Source organism: Lonchura striata, chromosome 5 (assembly GCF_046129695.1).
Source record: "Lonchura striata isolate bLonStr1 chromosome 5, bLonStr1.mat, whole genome shotgun sequence".
Taxonomy (NCBI): Eukaryota; Metazoa; Chordata; class Aves; order Passeriformes; family Estrildidae; genus Lonchura; species Lonchura striata.
The window spans coordinates 31,952,702-31,974,681 of NC_134607.1; the positions used below are offsets into that span (position 1 = coordinate 31,952,702).

Here is a 21,980-nt window from a genome sequence, read left to right on the forward strand (position 1 = left end):
GATAGCTTGGAAAAATATTAATCAGAGTCAGCTATTTAAAGTCAGACATGTTTTTTGGCAGTTTCTTCAGGAAAGTTCATCTAACAGCCGTCAACCATGAAGATTCTCAGCTACCTCCTGGTTTACCGAAGGTTCCTGCTCATTGTCCTCACTCCACTGCTTTTACTTCCACTTCCACTTATCATCAAAACCAAAGTAAGTGACCTGCTTGGAGAGATAATTATTTTGCACCTGTATGTAAAGATTGTGATTCCTAGACCTTTTCAGATTCACAGAATCACAGATAGTTTGAGTTGGAAAGGACCTTGAATTAATAATATTTGCATTGTGATTATTTTTTTGTCAACTCAGTGTATTTTCACAGAAATGTAGAGAAGACCACTTCAATGTAAAATTCTGTACTGAATGCAAGAAGCTCTGAATCACATATTTGTTTTCTAACAACATCTGGATTACATTGCAAATATTATTCTCATTATTATTTTTTGGACTCTTAAAGAGCTCTTTATGATGGACAATGGAGAAGAATTGTCAGGAAAAGAGCTGCAATTACTTTTTGTTTACTAAAGGATTTTAAGTTCATCACATTTTATGTTATCTGATAGGAAATTACTGAATTCAGTGATCTGACAAATTCCCTCTGTTTCCTAAGTAGAGCAAAATCTATAGTTTTATTTTACTTGAAATAAATTCTGGCATTCACTAACTCTTAGGACAACTCCACATTGATGAAACAGCTATCTAACAATGTTATTAGTGACTCTATTTGGTACTGCTCTGATGCCAGCAGAATGATATAGAATGAAATGGAATTCTGTGATGTGTTTTCATACATACTATGTATGACAATATGTGAACATTTGGTTCAGAAGTCTTTGCATCACAGTTAGATGGTGGTTACACGGCAATGGACTTCACACTCTCACATCACAGTTCCAATATTTCCGTTTCCTTTCTGAGAGGAAACTCATGGGAAATTCTTAATGTGATAAGACTTAAGTGAGATGAACATTTGCTAGGTGAATGGATATTTTCAACTTGTTTCACATATAACAGAATTTCTTCCCCAAAAGAAATGATAGCCACAACTGACTGACTTAGGTTTAATATTGTTGTTTTCCAGTCAAAGGTTCCAGGAGCTACATCATTAAGCTGTTCCTTTCCCAGTACAAATCATCTCTGCTGCTGTTGAGTAGTTTCATACCCTAACCAGGGGCACTAAGAACTCCAAACCATTTTCCTTGAAAGCAGAAATATAAATAAAAAGCTACACAAAAGAGATTTCTAATACTTTGGAAGAAACTAGATTTAATTCACCTCATTATATTTGTCTGGGGCTGCATTTTACAGACAGTAGTGAAAATTATTCTCCTGAGAGGAAAAAAAAAAAAAAAAAGATAAACAAAGGGGAAAAAACCCTCCTGGTTTTAAGGAGTTGAAATAAGACAATTGCTAAAATCACAAGCCTGAAAAACAGCAGCTATGTTTCTTGTCAGTATTGTATGATAACTTTTTTGTTAGATTATATTTTTGCCTTATTGATACTGATGACAAGACTTAAGGAGAGAAAACATTTGACCAATTATTGACTGTGAGTACCCCGGAGTCTTAAAGGTTTGCTTACAGAGGCAAAATGTTTTGATTTATAGGAATTCATGGCCTCAGAATGCTCCAGAATGACCTAGATGATGATTAATTGTCCTTGAAGGAATAGGCAGCTGACTTTTTTCCCACCGTTCCTGAGTGATAGAATTTAAATAATTTTACTATGACTTAGAAAAAAATTCTCTACACTATTTTACTGACTGTGTTTCATAACTCAGCAGGATTCTCAATAGCACACAATAACTACCCTAATGCAGATCCTTTTACTAATTTTTTCAGGTGTGGGGAATCTACTAATTGTGATTTTTTTCCCCCTGGATGACCAACACATGTTTTTATTGGTGCCTTTTGTATTCTAGGAAGCAGAATGTGCATACACACTGTTTGTAGTTGCCATCTTTTGGCTCACAGAAGCTTTGCCACTGGCTGTTTCAGCTTTGCTCCCTGCCTTTATGTTCCCGTTGTTTGGTATAATGGGATCCAAGCAGGTAAGCCTTATTATTCTCTGTTTTATACTGTGCATATCAGGAATCAAAACTCCAAAGAATGAAGCACATAATGTTGAAACCTGTCAGCCAAATGCATGGATTTGCTGAGTGCTGATCACAATATTTCTGCCTCAAGACTTGCTCACGTGCTTTGTCTTCAGGACTTGTGAACACTTTTTTGATAATTTCTTTAATAAATTCTTCTAGATAGTGGCTCAGTGTTTAGATCCTAGTTGATGGGAAAATGCTAGGTAGTTATGAAATACCCTTAATATTACAGAGGCAAAATGTCACAATAATGACACCATGTGCAAACTGCTGACCATACACCTTCATGCCAAAGAGATGAAATCACAGATAATCATAATCTAAGTCTATGTTTAAAGTTGTTATTTTACCTGTTGGATAGATAAAAAGGTAAAAAAAAACAATATTGAACTGCTGATTTAGTAAGTATGTGAGATGTGACTGATGATTTTAGGTTGTTTTATCCTAAGTTTTATTTTTATTTTGTTTTAACCATATGGACTTTAGTGCATTTATTCTTGAATCATTTGGTTAAATGAATTTAACAGTACCAATGACCTTAATAGTTTAATTTTAAGAAAAAAAGAGTCTATTTATTTAATAATATCATCTTACTTATTTTTTTTTAATTAAAATAGTATTACCAAATGCTAAAAGAAATTCACCATTTAATTTTAAAAATGGGTTTATTTTTCTTGTTTCTTTTTGATTTTTGTAATTTTTTATTTTTTTTATTTTTGTTTCAGGTAGCAGCTGCTTATTTTAAAGACTTTCATCTGCTGCTGATTGGAGTAATTTGTTTGGCAACGTCAATAGAAAAATGGAATCTTCACAAAAGAGTGGCTTTAAAAATGGTGATGCTGGTGGGTGTCAACCCTGCATGGTATGTGCTAAACAATGTCTTGAAGGACAATAATACTTGTGCAAAGCTATGTATTCCAGAAATAATTGCCTAGTTCTTTTTCTACAGTAGAAATCCAGCCTTTCTTTTCTACTCAAACAAAGGAGATATTTTAAATGCTATGAATGGTTTGTAGGTGACACTTTAATATTTTGCTAAAATTATAACTGAAAGTTCCCTGAAGTGCTTCTATTCAAAATAAGGATCCTTCTGAACAAAAATTATGATTTGTTTGTAAATAATATAGGGGTGCCATTTCTTGATGGTCTTTGGAACATTCCCACCCAATGCCTACAACACAAAATTTGTTCTCTGCTGATTTTTTTTTATTTCAATAGTGTTTTCAAAATTCTGGACATTCCCAAAAATACAAAAAGTGTTCAAATACAGAGTAAGGGGGAAAAAGCAAATAATGCAACTAAGCAGGTGGTGGGGAAGGAAAAACACATTAACATAATTTAAGGTGCTACATTAACATTTACTTAAGGTGTCTTCCTTTGTCTACATATGAAAAAAATAATCAAAGGATAGGCACTTCCTCAGTTGGATGAGGTGATAAGGTAAACGAAATCACACTCTTCTTACTTACTATAAACATACATTTTTGGAAGTGAAAAATCTTGCTTTCCTTGCTTTACAAACTTCCAAAAGAGGTTTAGGCTGACAGAGGCATATGTTAGCGTACAAGTAGGGATGCTCATAAGATCTATAGAGCATGTTTAGCTTCCCAGAATACATCAAGCTCATGACACCTTGCCAGGAAGCAGAAAGGAAGCAAATGGTCAGAAAACCAGAAACCCCAGGTCTAAAAAATAAGATGCCTCTTAAGTGATTTAACTAATAACATTCTCATAAGAATGCTTGATTATTTCTATTCATCAGCAATTTGACTGACCTAATTTTAAATATCACATGTATTTTGATTTAGTTCTGCCTCTTTTGATAGCTGGTAGCTTTCTGTTAGGAAAAACATTCTCCTTGCATTGTTCTACTGCCTCCCGTTACCTTAAGCTGTATTCTTGTGCTATGCTGGCTTATTTATTTCGGCTTCTTTTTTGAACACTGAAATGTTGAAAGGGAGAACACAAGTGGATGGTGTGCTGTGCTAAGCTGAACATTGCTGGGGAACTTGCTGTGAACAGTCAAACCTGAAGCCAGCATCTGAGGATACCTAAGGCAACTCCAGAGTTGTAACCCTGAGGAAGCATCCTTCAGATCTATCACATTTCCTGGTCATGACAAAGGGATGATAAGATTGTGATGAGATGATCTCTGAAGGATGAAATGAGGAGTGAAGGTAGCTCGGTGATCTACCCACCTCTCAGCATCTGCTGCTCACCAGCTGTGCCCGTGGCTGGCATGGTGCTGCTCTCTGCACATTCCCTCCTCAGCTGCCCGCACCCTGTGCATGCTGCAGCCCCACCCAGCCCAGGACAGAGATATCACTGCACGAGACCTCTGCATTACAGCTCATAAAGGGTGCAGCAGTGAAAGTAAAATAGCAAGAGACTTCTGATTTTCCATTATATATTCTTCTGGAGAAACTGATGTGTATCAGAAATATGCAGCCAGCAGGATCAGGTCAGGGATGGTCTCCCAGTACTCGACACCAGTGAGGCTGCATCTCAAATCCTGTGTTCAGTTCTGAGCCCTTCACTACAAGAAATACATTGAGGTGATGATGAAAGTCCAGTGAAGCTGGTGAAGGGTCTGAAGCATGAGGGCCTTATGAGGAGCAGCTGAGGAAACTGGGGTTGTTCAGTCTGGAGAAAAAGCAAGGGTCAGGGGTGACCATATCAGTATCTACAGCTCCCTGAAAGGAGGCTGTAGCCAAGGGAAGGTCAGCCTCTTCTCCCAGGTGAAAAGTGAAAGACAAGAGGAAATGGCTTCAAGTTGGGCCAGAGGAGGATTAGATTGGACAATAGGAAAAAATTCTTCAGTGAATGGTTGGTCAGGCATTGGAACCGGATGCCAAGGGAAGGATTGAGTCATCAGCCCTGGAGGTATTTGAAGATGTGTAGATGTGGCACTTAAGAACATAGTTTAGTGGTGGACTTGGCAATTATGTTTATGGTTAGACTGGATGATCATAAAGGGTTTTCACAGCCCAGATTATTCTGTCATTCTGTGTAAAGGTTTTCTGTCATTTGAGCTGTGCAGTAACATCTGCAGACTAGATGAGAAAAGTGAATGTCTATGCAACCTGCAAGGACTAGAAAGGGTAATAAAATACTGATTGTGCACTACAAAACAAAGAGTGACTTTGTAGTTGGATATAATGAAATAATTATCCAACATTCCATACATAATATTTTTTAACAGTAACACAGGGAAAATAATGCAGAAAAATGGGGGCCAAACAGAATAGGATATATTTTATAATTTTGCAATCACTTTTCGAGTCCCTCAGTAGAGTCCACCGAATTGTACCAAATGGTAACCTGATGATCAATCCATCTAATGCTGGAAATTTATGATGAATTGTTTTAAAATACATTAGTGAATGTCTTAATTTGTTTTATTTTTAAATCCTCTTGCAAGTCCTACTAAAAGGGCATTTTTCTACAGTGTGAAAATTCATATTCAGTGTGCTTATTGTGATCCGTATTTTCTGCATAAGAAACACAATTCTTCCCTAGCTTATGTCTGAGGACCTAATCAAAACCTGCCTAAATTAATGAGTTTTACACTACTGATGACAATTTGTCTTGAATCAGGTCAGTGACATGCTGGTCTACAGATCATTTCATCTCTGTAATTAAAAGTGCACAGGGAAAAACAAGGTTCCCTTATTGGGGAAAAATCCAGTTTTAAATGTTTTCACCATCAGCTGAAATGAAAGGCTATAAGAGACATTTTGATGGTATTTTTATATCATCAAATTATGTTTACATGATTTTTATATGTTAACTATATTGGCTTCATGTACTAAGTAAAACTGACTTTTTTGTGAAGCTTCTGACCAAGGCAAAGAATTTTACAAATTGCACAGATGTCTTCTGATGGAAATGTGCAACACCACCATCCCTCCACTAGGTTCTCTTGCTGTGATGATGTATGGCAGGTGTTTAATGTCAGTAACAGAACCTTGGAGCAGGGAGTTAAGAGGACTGTTCACATTTCCAACTCCAAGAAATGCATTAAAAACAACATTGTGACCTGTATTCTAAATTTACAATCCAACTTCACCAGATACGACATGTAATGTTTGGATTTTCAGATATTGATGCAATTCAGTGTATTAATATTTGTAGTAAACTCAGAAAAAGTTGAGCCAAGACCAGATTAAGGAATTATAATGACTTCCCTTTCCCACTTAATACTGAAGATGACATTTATTGAAGCCCAAATAATGCCTATACTTGTCTTGGTGCTCTGAATAAGAACTAAGTTTTGTATCTCTTACTGAATTTTTAATATTTCTTCCTATAACAACTGAACCAGTATACCTAGAGAACTTAGCAGTCTAAGTGGTAACTCCAGGGTTTTGACCTAGACTGTACAATATGAGATTAATAAGATCAGCAGTGTAGCCATTTTAACTCACATTTGAATTTGTTACATGCATGGTGCCCTTTCTTCAAAGATGGCTCAAATAGAGTATAATTCTGTAAATAAATATTATTGTTTCTGCTTCACTTTAAAACATATTTGAAACTCTAAAATATGATCATTTCAGTGTCTTAGATCAAGACAATTTTAATTGAAGAATGTTCTCAGAATTATAATTTTTAAATTTTCAGTGTTTCAACTTTCCTGTTGACAAAGTTCTCATTTATGTTAAATAGATAGGAGGTGTTACTGTAGCAGTCACAGACTCTTCTCTCCTATTCCAGGCTTATGTTGGGTTTCATGGTTAGCTGTGCTTTCTTGTCAATGTGGCTCAGCAACACCTCTGCTGCTGCCATGGTGATGCCAATCGTTGAAGCTGTAGCCCAGCAGATCATCAGAGCTGAAGCAGAAGCCGATGAGCTGGAGATGTCCTGCTCCAATGGCTCCATCAACCCAGCCCTGGAGCTGGACGGTAGGCACACGCTGCTGCTCTGCCTTTGCACCCTCACTGGGCAGTAAGGAACACTGCAAGTACACTTAAATGCCAGAGAAGTACTGGCATCACCTCCTGCTTCCCTGTGAGACTTCTCTTGGAATACTGTGTGTCAGCTTTCTCATGATCACAAAGATTAATTAAAACTTAATAGGTGCAGAAGGTGGCAGCTGGATGAGAGGAGGGGAGATAGGAAGGGGGTGGTTTATCAGCCTCTCTTATCAGCCTTGTAAGGTGGCTGGAATGAAATACGACTCCAGGTTATAGATATGCTAAGGCTTAAATGTTAGCACAGGAAAGGAGCTCTTTAAACTGTAGGGAAGATTTTGGAAGAACAACTGAATCTAAACTGATTACCTTCACAGTTAGATTGTAATTTAGGAATATTTCTCCTCATGAGAAGATTCAGATTCTGAAGAGTCATGAAGGAGTAGGGCATAAATCAACTATTTCTGCGACTGGTACTTGCAAATGTATTGATGGGATAATGTGAAGTGAGTGCATGGAATGAGACATCTTGATGGAGCCTTTCCAGTTCTACTCCCTTAAATGCTTTTCTATCTTTGTATCACTGTCTTACAGAAAATGTAGGAGAATATGAAAACCCAGATTGGAAAGAGAAAGAAAAACAAGTTAATGGGTAATTGTTATTAATTTAGTTAATTCTATTCTAAGAATCCATCTAAACAGACTGTTTGTTACAATACATGCCTTTGTTTTTCCAGATATAACAACAATGTGTGTAGTACTGTATGCACAATTGAAAAGGAAAATGAAAAAGGAAATGATCAGGTACCTAAAGTGTCTTTTTATTATGCAGTGAAACTTATTTTAACCTAAATCTCCCTTCTGTGTCACATCTCAAATGGCACAAGTTGCAAAGAAGTTGGTTACATGTGAATAAGAAATATACCTATAGTCAGACACATGTACATACTTTACTTATATAGCTATTTCATTACTAGTTTTGTCCTCCATTTTACATGAGTTAAAGCAACCTCACCAGAGCACAAACTCTATATATTAGGTGTGTTGTGTATGTATCAGTCTATACAGAGACAGTTCTGTAAAAACTAAGATCAGGGAAGGGACTTCAGGATTTTACTCTGCTTCCTTTTTCTTTACATGAATAATTGAATTATCAGTGTAACTGCGAACCAAGCCACACTGCAGACAGCTATATTGCCAGTAAATTGTCTGGCTCTTCTGAGATATCTGCAAATTCTATTTCTGTGCCTGATGATGAGCCCTTCTTATACATTAATTGGTGTATATTTTCTAAGCAGAACCTTCCACCTGCTGAAGCAGAGAGAAAAAGCAGAAAGGACAAATACAGTGGGATTTTCAAAGTGATGTGTTTATGTGTGGCTTATTCTGCTACCATTGGAGGACTGACCACAATCACAGGAACATCGACTAATCTGATTTTTACTGAGCACTTCAATTCGTAAGAGACTATATTATATTATTTTTATTCTTCTTAGTCCAGAAGTTTAAATTGCTTTCTCTAGCTCTCACATGGCCCCCCTAAAACACTTTAGAAACCTTGCCCTTTGATTTGATTTATTTGATTCTATTTCTTTTCTTAATTTTTTTTTACTGAGATAAAACAAAATTGCACGTTTGTATTTGCCTTACATGGGGAAAGTCTAGAAGTGATCTGCCAACTCATGCAACAAGATGACCATTGTTTGGTTAAGTAGCACTTTGCTATTTCAGTACCTACATGCAAAAGAATATTTTTCTTAGAAAAAAGCAATGCTTGGCATGAATAGAACAAGCACTATCTAAAGATCTGTTACTAATTTCTAATTACAGCAGGAAATAAGTTTAATCAGCTTAGCAAAGAGCATCAGGAGACTTTCAAGAGGCTAAGCACTGTGGAAATGAGAAATCTGGGTCCACTAATCAACAAAAAAGCAAATAATTTCAAAGCAGTCTGAAACTCTGCATTCAATGGAACAATGTTTTAAGCTTTCCAAAGCATTTTTCAATATTCATTTTCTTTCTTAAGTAGAACTACTTTGAAAAGAAAATTGGCAAATTTCATTCCAAACCCCTTGGAATCCAATAGTTCTTGCTGATATTTTTTTTTTCTTCTGCAAATTACCATTGCCAGTAATAATAGTTCTACTTGAATTCTGAAATAAAATAAAGCAAAATCCTTTTTTGTCCTCCATCCACTGGTTTGTATTGCACATGACAAAATTGTCGAAGACCAGTTATTGATAGCATTTGTAGTTTGCCTGCAAAGAGTTTACTGTTATTGACACTAAATCACTGTAGAAAGAGGATTGTTAAAATCAATCACACTTGTTCGTTTTCCAGAGGAAATAGGTCTAGAAAATAAATCAGTGTGTCCTGTCCATCCTTGCTTCAGGCAAGACCTGTAGTAGATAATCCAACAATAGCACATAATCCAACCAGAACAATGTAATAGATTGTTTTTAAAAAACATTTAAACTGATCATCCATTCTACCTGAGGAATATTTGCTCTGGAGATGAAGAGTACCTAACTTCAATATTCAGATTACTAGAAATACACAAATATTATCTCTATACAAAATTATTGTAGAACCTGACCACAATAAACTAACATTTTGTGATGTAATTGACTCCTTAGTATAAAGTTTTTAAGAGCTTGTTTTGTTGCTCAATAAGATATCACACATAATTCAGGAAAGATCATACACACTTTAGCAAGTGATGAAATGTTAGATCAATGCTACACTGCTTTCAGTTCTTTCTTATCTTCAAATTTTTGCATTCAAAATTTGATGTGGCTAACCATGTAATAAAAGGTACATAGCCATGTAATTAATAAATTCTGTAACAGCACAATGCTTTATATATTCTGTATTGTTATATTGAGAGTTTCATTGTCCCATCATTACGTACAATTGCAACTTAGAGCATCACCCTAGAAAAGGACAGGGGTGTAGGTTTGGTGCCTGCTAGCACTTTATTTGCAATATATATAAGCATCATAGTAAATCTAGATCAAACCTAAAATTTGCACAGTACTTCAGAGAGCATTTATAATAAGCACTTAAAGCCTCAAAATGCTATGAAATCAGCAAAAGTATTTTCTTTCTAGCAAGACCTGAAATACAAAAGATTGGCTGATAATTGGAAATAGTCATTAGGATGTCCTCTGTCTGGACATTTTTATTTCCCTTCCATCTGATTTTTGCATCAAGAAGGAAAGCTGCTCAAGGAGATTTGAATTTTCTCACTTCTAGCATTAAAAGCTCTTTCAGTAGAGCTGGAAGATCTCAAAGAGTAACTTCTGTTCATAAAGTAAATTGGAAAACAGGCTGGTTTTACTCTGCCTTTTTTGCCTATCTGGCATCAATTAAATTCAACAGTAAAGCAATTTCTTTGCTTTACTGTTGAGCAGTAAAGCAATTTTCTTTCTTTACAAAGCCCTTCCCCTTTCTTAAATGCACTTGGAAAGGAGATCTCTGCTTGAATGACCCACATTTACAAACAGTAGATTGAGACAGCCTCAAAGAGACAAGGTGAGTGGAGACATCATCCACCTGGCCAAAGAACTTTTATGGAAATTAGTAATAATAATTTTGATTTTGATCAGTTTTGAATCACTTATGGAAGTCTAAACAATACAAGTTTCAGCCTTGCTTGCACTGTTGTCTTCTATATTCATTGGAGCTTTTTCATTTGAGTGTATTTTCTTGTGCCAAAGTCTCATCTCAAAAACTCCTTTCTCTCAAGTTCTGTTTATAGTCATAACTGCCCTTAGGCTGTGCATGGCCCTCCCTTGCTTACTGAACTCAATTCAGACACACCTCAGCATGTGTCATATCCCCAGACCTGTTGCTGATCCATTGCCCAAACAACTGGCACAGCTGGTTCCTATGGTGGTCATGACCAGAGAGAGGATGGGAGGGTGAGGCAAGAGGATTCCACAAACCACCTCATGCTGAAGTCTGATGCCAGACAGAAATATTCTCCCATAGAAGCACTTTCTGGTAATTCTCACAAGTCTTCATTCCTTTGCAAAGGTGAATTAAATTTTTTTGCTTTTATCCAGACGCTACCCAGGTTGCCAGTGCATCAATTTTGGATCCTGGTTTATCCTTTCCATCCCTATTGCAGTTATTATTCTGCTGCTCTCCTGGCTCTGGCTACAGTGGCTTTTCCTTGGGTTTGAGTAAGTGAATGGTATAATCAATAAAACTAAAGGTTATTGATATAAAAGATGATTGGTACCAGGAATAAATATTGCATCTTAGTTTAATAGGCTCAATAGGAAGAAAATGCAGCAGCAGAGATTTTGTGACCTTGATTAGTATGACTCAATCTCCAGATGAGCAAGAATTTTCTAAAATAAGAATCCTGGACTATTCAGCCCAGTGTGAAAAGTCCATCCCACAAATGGACTCCCTCCATTATAGTATACACACATCTTCATTAATCAGTGCATGTGTGCAAGACAAAAGAATACTGAAATCATATACATTTTTTTTTTACTGGAAGTGTCATAGGAATACATCCTTTATTGGAGTGAGGCATTGGTTTAAATACTTGAACAATGTCTGTTATAAACTGGATGGCTGTATTTATAAATGTGAGGTAAAAAACTCCTGCATATCCTAAATTTATATGTGGTGGTATGGTAGGGTTTCTGTTTCTCCACACAGCTTGGGCTTTTATGGTTTTGGAGAGGATAATACATCTTTTGCATCTTTTGGGATGATTCTTCAAAGCCTTTTTCTCCATGTGTTCACTAACATCTGGAGAGATAGGTGGGACCCAATCTTCCAAAATTACCTGGCTACTTGTGGTGCAAGACATGAAAAGTGAGACAGAATCCTCCCATGCTTACCACTCTATATGTGAACATTTATTGTTTCATTTTTTGTGATTGTTTTGATAATGTTCTTTTCAATATTGTGTAAGAGACTTATCCAAGAATGAAAACCTGGCTTGTAGCAAATACCCTGCTGATCAATATGTAAGCAACTCATGTGATAAAAACCTTTTCATACAAAAAACAAAGTAAAGCAAAGCCATAGATTTAAAGAGAGTTATATATATGATTATTTCAATTTGTTCACATGTTTAAAGTTTCATCCTTCCTGGCTAAATGAGCTGGTCAACAACAGAACACACTTTGTTGCTGCCTCTGTCGGTCTCCCACTAGGCATTGTCAATTAATTCCAGTATGCTCCAATTAATTACAGTTTGCTGTGTGATAACTAAATGGGAGATACTGCATTGTAAAGTGACAAATTTACATTTGTCAAATGCTATTGGTAACTGGAAAGGTTGGACATTTTTTTCTGTATACACTATTATCTCATCATTCAACATTGCTGCTTTACATTCCAGTTTAAAAAACATGTTTAAGTGTGGCAAGAAGAAAACAGCTAGAGAAGAGGCCTCATCACAGGTGATTCAGGAGGAGTACAAGAAACTTGGACCAATTAGGTATTTCAAACTATAAATCTGCAAACAAGAGCAGGTAAATCTAAATGTCAATTCAGGAATACTTATAATTCATTCTACTTCTGCTATAGCTACCCAGAAACTGTTACACTTGTCCTGTTCATTCTAATGACCCTCCTGTGGTTCACCAGAGATCCTGGCTTCATCCCAGGATGGTCTTCACTTTTCCCAAAGTAAGTGATCTCTTTTGATAAACCAACAAATACTTTACTGTCACTTAACTACATACCTTCTTTTTTTCAAAAATTAAAATACTTTCAATATTTCAGAAATATCCCAGGCCAAACTTATTGCAAACCTTTGTAGTGTATAGCTGAAATGTGTAAAACATGTTATAGGCTAAAATAAAGTGCCTCCTAAGAGGGATTATTACTAGATTTTTGGCTTAATATGGTGATGGAAAATGCATAACAATTGATGCCAAAGTACCCTACTTCCTCATCAAATGTGAAATTCAAAGAATAAATCTGGTTAGAATTTTTTGATCTACTGCCCTTAGTAACAGCACACTTAAATGCATGCAGGCCAGCATCCCCTGCTTTGAGAGCTGGGCTTAATGATACAAATTACTGTCTGTTCATGCATAGCTCCCTTAAAGTCATAGTTCAACTGAACACCAAAAAGTCAAGAACTGTTATAGGGGCTTTTTTGACTTCTGCTGCAACTTTTCCAGGATCACCGGGATTTCTTTCCCTAAGTAATCAATCAGTCTTACAGGACCTTATATTACCGTGATATTGCCTTTTCTCTTGCTGCAATTACTGTAATTTCAGTTCTGTTTTTCTGTGATAAATTTTCAAGTTTTGCTCTGGAGTGGTGGGAAGTAGTTGCAGGATTGGAACAAGTGGGACTTAATGCTATTTAGGTCGTTATGGGTCTAACTTTTATTACTGGGTAATCCAAAGGCCCGTTCTAGACTAGAAGGGTAATCTTCCATTTTGTTTTCCTGTGTGTTTGTGATAAATGACATGTGAACACACATACCTCATGCCTTCTCTCTTTAAGTATATTTCCACCACCTACACACCTTCCCAGTGCTCTTCCAGCAAGTCTGGGAGGGAGTGTCACAAGAAATAATTGTAGCACTTCAAAGATTTAAAGTGTATCACAAAATTATTTTACACAAAATACCATTAAAAAGTGTATTAAAACTAAGATTGTTTAAAAATTATTTAGTTTTAATCATCAGGAAAAAATTGAAGAACACTTGTTTTTCCCTTATAACAACAGCAGAGCTGATGATCACTGTCTCATATGAAACCTTTTACTCTTGAAAGGGTTTTGGAGTGGTGACCTAATTAAACAACCAGCTAGCTAAGCAATCAGGCTGAGTTGACTTCTCTTCCTGTTTCCTATGAACACTCAGCGCTCCCCCAGCATTGTTTAATGAGGTACATATTAAACTGAAATACAGGCACTGTAAACAACCTTTCAAATATGGGACTTAGGGTTCAAATGACTCTTTTTCATCCAGAGAGCTACATATTCCTATTTGAAGCTGGTTATCATTGTCTGAGGATTTTGTAAATTGGTAGAGAAAACAGAACATTCTCAAAAATGAGTAGGGTTACAGGTTCTGCACAGGGATGTTACTTTGTGGATGCCCTCTAATGTTGCCCTTGGAAGGAACTGCAAGTGTGTGTCATATCACATTAGGCCGAATTATTTTGTAATTTGGATGAGGTAACCTGAAGAGAAACAAAGCTTTCCTTATTCACTTTAAGAGGAAAGAAAGCATTTCTTACTATTCATACGTTGACTATTTCTAGATAGCTTTAATTTATCAATTGATTCTATTAACAGGCATAAAACCAGTAAATTAGGTTAATACTTTCTCAGAAAAAAAAAAACTTCTTAGTGAAAATAAAGGAGTGGGGCATAGGGTCAGCACTGGTAGAGCTGTGAGCGAGGCATATTCTTAGAAATAAAACCCAAACCAAACAAGAGCAGTAACAAAGAAATCTGAGAGGAAAAAACCCTCAGGTCTTAGAAACTGCATTGCGGTCACTGTGATGTCCAAGAGGCTTGTAGTAGTGCACTGAATTGCAGTTACATCTCTTACACACCTGTTCCCTAAAGCCTCTACATATAAAATTGCTGTGTTTTGGACTTAAGTACAGAGATAGGGATGTGCACAACTTCTTAAAGTTTATGGTACAGGAAACAACTATAAGGAGATATTCCCCACCCTTACAGAAATCTGATAGCACTTACTATCAGATTTTTATCTCTATCAGAGTTTTATCCCACAGTATCAAGAAGGCCTAAGGGAAGTTCTGCCACCTGAAAAGAGCTTTTACCTTATGAAAAGCCACAATGTTGCTCCAAGACTAGTGAGTGTGTCCTATTAGGTGGGAATTGTACCACCCTTGTGGTCTTAAACCAGAAAGGGCTGTCCAATCCTTTATTCTAACATGCTGAAGATCAAAAGAGTTACACTGCTATGTGTGTTAAACCTAGTAGGAATTTACTTTATCAGAACCTGAATTTCCAGAAAGAAACCAGGCTTGATGCTAGGGTGGCAAAGCCCAGGTTCCTCAGGTTTTGGAATTTGCTAATTTCCTTGATAATCATGTCTATTGTCAAATTGAAAAAGACAAACTAACGTATTGCTTTCTGTCTGAATATGCTTCCAGATATCTATTTTTGTCTTTCTATGTTGGATTAAAAAAACTCTTCTGTGCTTTAAAAATATATATATCTTGTGATTCTATCACCTTAAAACCTTTGCTTGATGTAAAAAATTAAATGCTTAATCTGTATTTCAAACAAAATTTCCCATCATTGTCACCACCTGTGTTCATGTTCTCATACCCTTGTGTGCATTGTCACATTCCTGAGTACCCCTTTAATATGCAAACACTGATATTTTTGAAATCCCAGCAGAAATACCACTATTTATTTATGCTACCTTCATACTTCTTTAGAGCTACATTTTGTGCTGTCAGTCAGTTTTTAATCCACATTTCTGCTGTAGCAGTATTGAGTAGAGCCCATTATTTCCAGCTTTATTAGATGCCTTTCAAAAATACATTACCTCTACCAGTTCATTTTTCTAAAAAAAAAAAAAAAAAAAAAAGAAAAAAAAAGGTGTATTTATTAAAGACTAATCCTTCCTTTGCTGTTCTGCCCTGCACCTACTACCTCCTTCTGTGAGCAGACAGCAGGATGTTTTAATAAATATTGTATAACACTACAGAGAGCAGCACAGGGTAAAAATGCCTGTTTCCTCCCTGTTTGTTGACAACACAAGATCACCCATCATTTTTGCTACAGCAGTTTCCTTCTATGTCCTGGTCTGATTCCAGGCTGTCAGATATTAGCTTCAATTAGATGAGTTCCAGGTTGGCCTTTGGCCTTTGGGTTTATGAGCCTCATAAGAAAGTTCAACACTGAACTGCAGCTGATTACAGCTGATGTAGGCAAGGTAGGTTTCCCTCACTCTTCCTCAGATTATTGCCTGGATGTACTGTATCTTTTTCTTCATTATTTAATCCTTTCTTTACTTTTAATACAAGATCACAATGTATTTTTGTCCACAGCCATGTTCTCTACAATGATCTCAGCTGGAGTCATTGTGAGATCTCTTGAATCAACAGGTTTTTTTGCTTCTTTACAGCACAATCAGATTTGCAATCTTATAAGGTAGATGTTGTATTGCAACTCTTACATGTTTATCTCAAAATTTGATCATGATTGAAAAGCTTCTGTTTGGAATGGCATCATGTGTGTGTCCTCATAATAGTTTGACTGGTGGTAGCATGTTGTGTGTGTCCCAAGCAGGTTTTTTGAGAATGGTGTTTTGCATCAAGATCACTAAGTCTATGAGCAAGAAGTTGCACTCTCTAATTGAACTAGAGTAAGTGCAAAGTCCTGCACTTGGGGAGGAACAATCCCTGCAGGAAGGGGGCTGCAGGGTCACCTTGACAATGTTTAAAACTACATAGGAGGGAGCAAAGAGGAAAATCAGGCTCTTCTTAATGGGGCTCAGTGACAGGATGAGAGACAATGGGCACAAAATGAAACTTACAGGTTGCCTCCTGAATATCAGGAGATGTTTTCTACCTGTGATGGCGCCCCAGAGAGGTTTTTGATTTTTCATCCTTGGAGATATTAAAACACTATCTGAACATAGTCCTGGGCAGCTGGATCTGAGTGACTCTGCTGGAGCAGAACGGGCTGGCCCAGACAACCTCCTGAGGCCCCTTTCAAACTCAACCATTATGTGAAAATGGAGCTGCCTACAGGAAAGTGACAGCATGGATTGTTTCTGTATCTAGATCTCACTTTCCTTCAAAACTTCTAGCAAGCCTTAAAAGAATGTAGGATAGGATCCAAGAGAAAGAGATTTTGTATCTCTAGACCTGGTGCATCTGGTCCTAGGCTAAAGATGATATACAGGCAGAACCTCCTGCCTTAAGAAACCAGAAAAATATAGTAACTTTTTTTCAAAATGTATTTTCTATGCAGGCAGAGACTAGGAAGCAGGAGACAGAAAATATTAGAGAATCACTTCAGCTTCTACGACATCTTCATTTTGTGACTGTGTTAGCTAAAATTATGCTGGGTTTTGTGTAAGTCAAGTATGCGTATTGAGGTTTTGTTTGAATTTCACCTGACAGAGCAAAGGATTAGATATTTGTAGCATATAACTGAGAGAATTGTTCTTGGCTTTCAGTGAAAAGCTCTGGTTCACTACAGAACATTAAGCTGCTGGAAAGATCTGATGGGAAGCTATTATTGGACCTACTGTAGCTGAATATTTAGAAAGCATATGGTCTGAGGTTGAGAGAACAAATATATTGGTGTATTGGTTCAAAAAAATCATACAGAAGAACTTGCAGAAAATAGAAAAAAATAACTAGGTTAAGAAAATGTTTGCTTAGCTTTCTTCAGTAAAATTTCAATTCATTTTAATGACCATCTTGACTGAAATAAGACAGACTGCGATATGTCACCAGCTAACATTGAGTAACAGACTTGGATGTGTTAAAATGGCCTTATAGCTCAGCTTGGAACCTTGCCTGATCTTGGGGGTACTTTTTATAAGTTAGAAGGATATTGAAGCAGTTTAAGAAAGAGGTAGTGTAAACAGTTCTTAGGCACTGGAAATGACCAAAACAAACATGACCCTTGAAACTATGAACCTAGTAGTAATGGCCATAGGAGGATGATTATGAAGTTCTGCTGCCTTTCCTCAGCTAGAAAAAGCCTTTTGTGGGTATGCACTGTGCTCCTTAAGGCCTCTTAAACGGAATGTATTGCAGAGCATATTGAAATGATTAATTTTATCGTTAAACTGTAAAAGCTAGTTATTTAAGCACCAGCTACTTCTGAATATCCCCCTCCACCAGCTTATTTCTGTGTGGCAAAATAATACATACTTACTCAAGATGTTTATTTATGAATTTATAGGGCCTGCACTAAACATTTCTATAGATGTAAGTAACTGACCTTGACTGTCTGCCAGATACCCACCCAGCCACTTTGTCACTGCCTCTCCTTAACAGGACAGGGGAGAAAATAAGGTCAAAAAGCCAGTGGGTCAGGATAAAGACAGAGATAATGATTGCTTATCAGTTACCATTATGGGCAGATTTGCTACGTGAGAAATTAATTTAACTGCAAATTAAAAATAGAATTGGACTGTGAGAAACCAAGACAAAAACTAAAACACTTTCCCCTCATCCTCTTTTTTCCATGCTCAACCTGATTCCTTACTCCCTTACCTCTTTCCACCACACCTGATGGTGCAAGGGATGAGGAAGAGAGGGTTATGGTCAGTCCACAGCAGACTTTGGACTTTCCTGCTACTCTATCCTCTTCGTCTCTCCTCCCCTCCTTCTCCTGACTATATATATTTATGTGGTTTTTTTTCTTGTTGACTTCTCCTTAGGTATAAAAGCTATGTTACAGATTCAACAGCTGCCTTGGTGATAGGGCTCCTGTTCTTTATTATCCCAGCAAAAACATTGCTTAGGACATCAAATGGAGAAAACAGTTGAGTATATTTTGATGTCAATTTTACTACAACAAGGTATCTAAGATGCTACTGTACATATAATTTATTGCACTGGTTAGAGGAATGTTGTTAAATACTAACAAGTGTTAACAAGCTGAAGTCTTAATAGAGGGTATAAAGCACTGGGGTGTAAAGCATCCCTGGCCTGGAAGTCAGTGCCAATAATTACACAATGTGAGCAGCAGGAGCTAGTGCTGTGCAGGAAGCTGCTGCCTGCAGCCCATGGACACCAGTGGATGCCACCTTTCCTTTGACTGCAATGGGCTTTGAAATGGGCTGCATAGAGCAGGGCTAGGCTTATGTTTTGAAAATGATACTGCGTGATTAGGGTACCCTATAAAATCCAAAATTGTACATTAATTCATTATCATGGAATTTTTCCACTTCAAAATGGAATTCTTGTTTAAAGTACACCTCTGGCTTATCCTCTTTATGCATTCAATCGTGCTGCTGAAAACAATGGGATCTAGGGGTTCACAGAGAATGGAAGGTCAGAATCTAAATGAGTCTAAGTGAAACAGCATTTGCTCAGTAATCTGTCTGAATAGCACCATTTTACTGAGTAAACAAAACTCATTGATATCCCACAGCTGTCTTCCACGTAGGGAAGGAGGGGAAAGGGGCCAATGCCCCACTGGTGGAAAGCATCACAGCTCTAATGTCTCCAAGTCATGACAGTTTTCCCCAGTTAAAAATCTCTCCCAGTAAGTGCAGCATGTTTCTGCCAGAGAAACCTTGAAACCTTGAACATGTTACAAACTTGTTCATATTACAATGATGAGTTTTTCTCTTTGAATTTTTCCCAAATACTTCCTCAGGGAGATTATTTCAAGAGCTTGTCAATATGTTTTTAAGTCTTGGTGGGGGGGGCTAGATATATTTTTTTATTTTATTCTTTTTCTCTAGCTGTTTTTGGTTACATTCCACTGATTACTTGGAAGGAATTTCAGTCATGCATGCCCTGGGAAATAGCTATTCTTGTTGGTGGCGGGTTTGCACTGGCAGACGGCTGCGAGGTAATGCAATTTATAGAAGATACTGAACAAATGATGTGACCCAATCAAGAGAGATTCAGACATGCAGTGAATTCACAGTTATTCTCTTGTTTTAGCAAGTTATTCTGTAGCAATATTGAACAGGATAAATGTGATGAATATTCAAGATGTTCAGAAAGCAGGTTTAGAGAAAAAAGTTTCCTATGTTTTCCAAGACTGTGCACAGTGACAACTACTCTTTCTTATTTAACTTAGATTTGATGAGGGCAAGAGTTGTGAAGACACACTGGTTCCAAAGCCTTAATGTCACTGAGATAATTCCCATGTGGAACTTGTTGGCTACTTCAGTAAATGAAGCAGCTTTGGACCTAGACTCTGGTTATGAAGCCTAATATACTTATATTGCCATTTTCTGATTAAGACTCCTCTAACCATCTCAGAAATGCAAATATAGATAAATGGAATATAGTTTACATGGGCTCCTATAGGGAACCATTGAATTAGAAAATGGTCTTAAAAACATATGGTAGAAATATGGAAAACATTTCAGATTTTTCTCTTTTACCTAAATACTTCACTATTAGCAGATAAGTCAATTTTTAAAATTTTCCTTTCATTGACTTGCTAAGCACAATCATGTTCTCACATTCCTTATGCAGGTTTCAAGACTTTCTGAGTGGGTAGCAAGTAAATTGACCCCTCTAGGATCATTACCCTTGTGGCTGATTATCCTGATATCCTGCCTTATTGTCACTTCAGTAACAGAGGTAGCCAGTAATCCAGCTACCATTACAATCTTTCTGCCCATACTATCTCCTTTGGTGAGTATAACAAGTTTATTTTTAATCAGAATCTACTCTATCATCTATGTAACAATGCAGCTGTTCAAATAAGCAGTTTTAAAAAGTCTCCAAAAAATACTTCATGCAGGTTTTTTGCTGTCCTGTATTGTGCATTGGTTATTTGGTTGCTATAGGTGTTTGTAACAAAAGATGCAGAAAAATCAATAACATTAGATAAAAGTTCATTTGATGATTTAAATCCAGATGATGATCAAGCCACAGGCAGCCGCTCACTCACGCCCGCACCAGAGTGTCCTGGACAGAATTAGAAGGGGAAAAGCTAGAAAACTCATGGGCTCATATAAAGAAAATCTAACAGGGAAAGCAAAAGCCCCAATTGTTGTGACCCTGGGGCAGGACCTAGCATTTAGTCTTGTTAAAGCTTATCCATCCAGCCTGTCCAGATCCCTCTGCAGAGCCTCCCTACTCTCCAGCAGATCAACACCCCCTCCACTGTGGTGCCATTCACAACTTTACTGAGGGTACACATGATCCCTTCATCTGGATCATCAATAATGTATTATATACAAATTCAGCTTTATCATCTTTCTTGCTGTTTTTTGCTTTTTGTGCCTGTGCAATATTCTTAAAAATTATTTACCATAAAAGATATTTTCTCATTGTTTAAACTTGCAGTTCTATTCACATTTCACTGGTGTTTATATAGCAAGTTTGTATTTCTATATTTAATTTGGCAAATGCATCCCTTGACAGCTGTACTCTCTTTCATTTTTTGGTAGGCTGAAGCCATTCACGTGAACCCACTTTTCATTTTGATACCTGCTACCTTGTGTACTTCCTTTGCATTCCTGCTTCCTGTAGCAAACCCAGCCAATGCAATTGTGTTTTCATATGGTCATTTAACTGTCATGGACATGGTGAGTTTTAAGCAAAAGTTCTAAAGGAAATTTTTGGCACTTAAAAAGTTTTCTTCATTGTCTTGATGCATGTTTCTTCTTTCTTTTTCCTCTTCTTTAGGTGAAAGCTGGCTTGGGCATTAACATCATTGGAGTTGCTGTAGTTATGCTTGGGATTATGACATGGATAGTGCCTATATTTGATCTCTACACTTACCCAAGTTGGGCACTCAACGTTCCATCTACAAATGGCACTGGACTGTAAAAAAAAAGTTTCCTTTTTTTTTTCTCACATGTGGTGAGTCACTTAAAATGCTTACAGTCACCACAATGATAAGGCTCTACATTACTATAAATGCTACTGTATTTCACAGTCCTAGAAACTGATGATCCAGTCTGAGAGTCTAATCAGGAAGAGTGCTAGACTTTCTAAAGATCATAGTTAGATCAGGTTTCAAATCTAGTTCAGCTAGTCTGAATTTTTATATCTTCATGTTATGAAGGAAAAAATAAATGTGCATAGCCATTATCACGGGCAATTTGCCCCCATTCTCAGGGTAGCAGAATAATGAAATTTTGATTTTATTATTTCAAATACAAATCCTTGTTATTAATTATTTGGGGGTTGTCAGATAGCATGTTGGTGTTCTGTTTTCTAGATTCAAGCTCTGTTTGAAACAGTGTTGATCACAAACATAAGATCAGGGAGGGGACTGTCTTGAACC

The 21,980-nt window shown here is 36.9% G+C and overlaps 1 protein-coding gene across 1 annotated transcript; it reads left to right on the forward strand.

Moving 5' to 3' along the window:
• The first annotated feature begins 68 nt into the window (after positions 1 to 68).
• SLC13A1 (solute carrier family 13 member 1) lies at positions 69 to 21,520 on the forward strand. The gene is made up of 15 exons (XM_077783431.1): positions 69 to 195; positions 1,965 to 2,093; positions 2,867 to 3,003; positions 6,858 to 7,045; positions 7,649 to 7,706; positions 7,792 to 7,858; positions 8,350 to 8,513; positions 11,122 to 11,241; positions 12,423 to 12,521; positions 12,611 to 12,712; positions 18,436 to 18,539; positions 19,468 to 19,577; positions 20,216 to 20,377; positions 21,139 to 21,276; positions 21,377 to 21,520. Exons 1-15 carry the CDS (start codon positions 97 to 99, stop codon positions 21,518 to 21,520), a joined length of 1,821 nt encoding a protein of 606 aa, XP_077639557.1. The 5' UTR covers positions 69 to 96.
• The last annotated feature ends 460 nt before the right edge of the window (positions 21,521 to 21,980 follow it).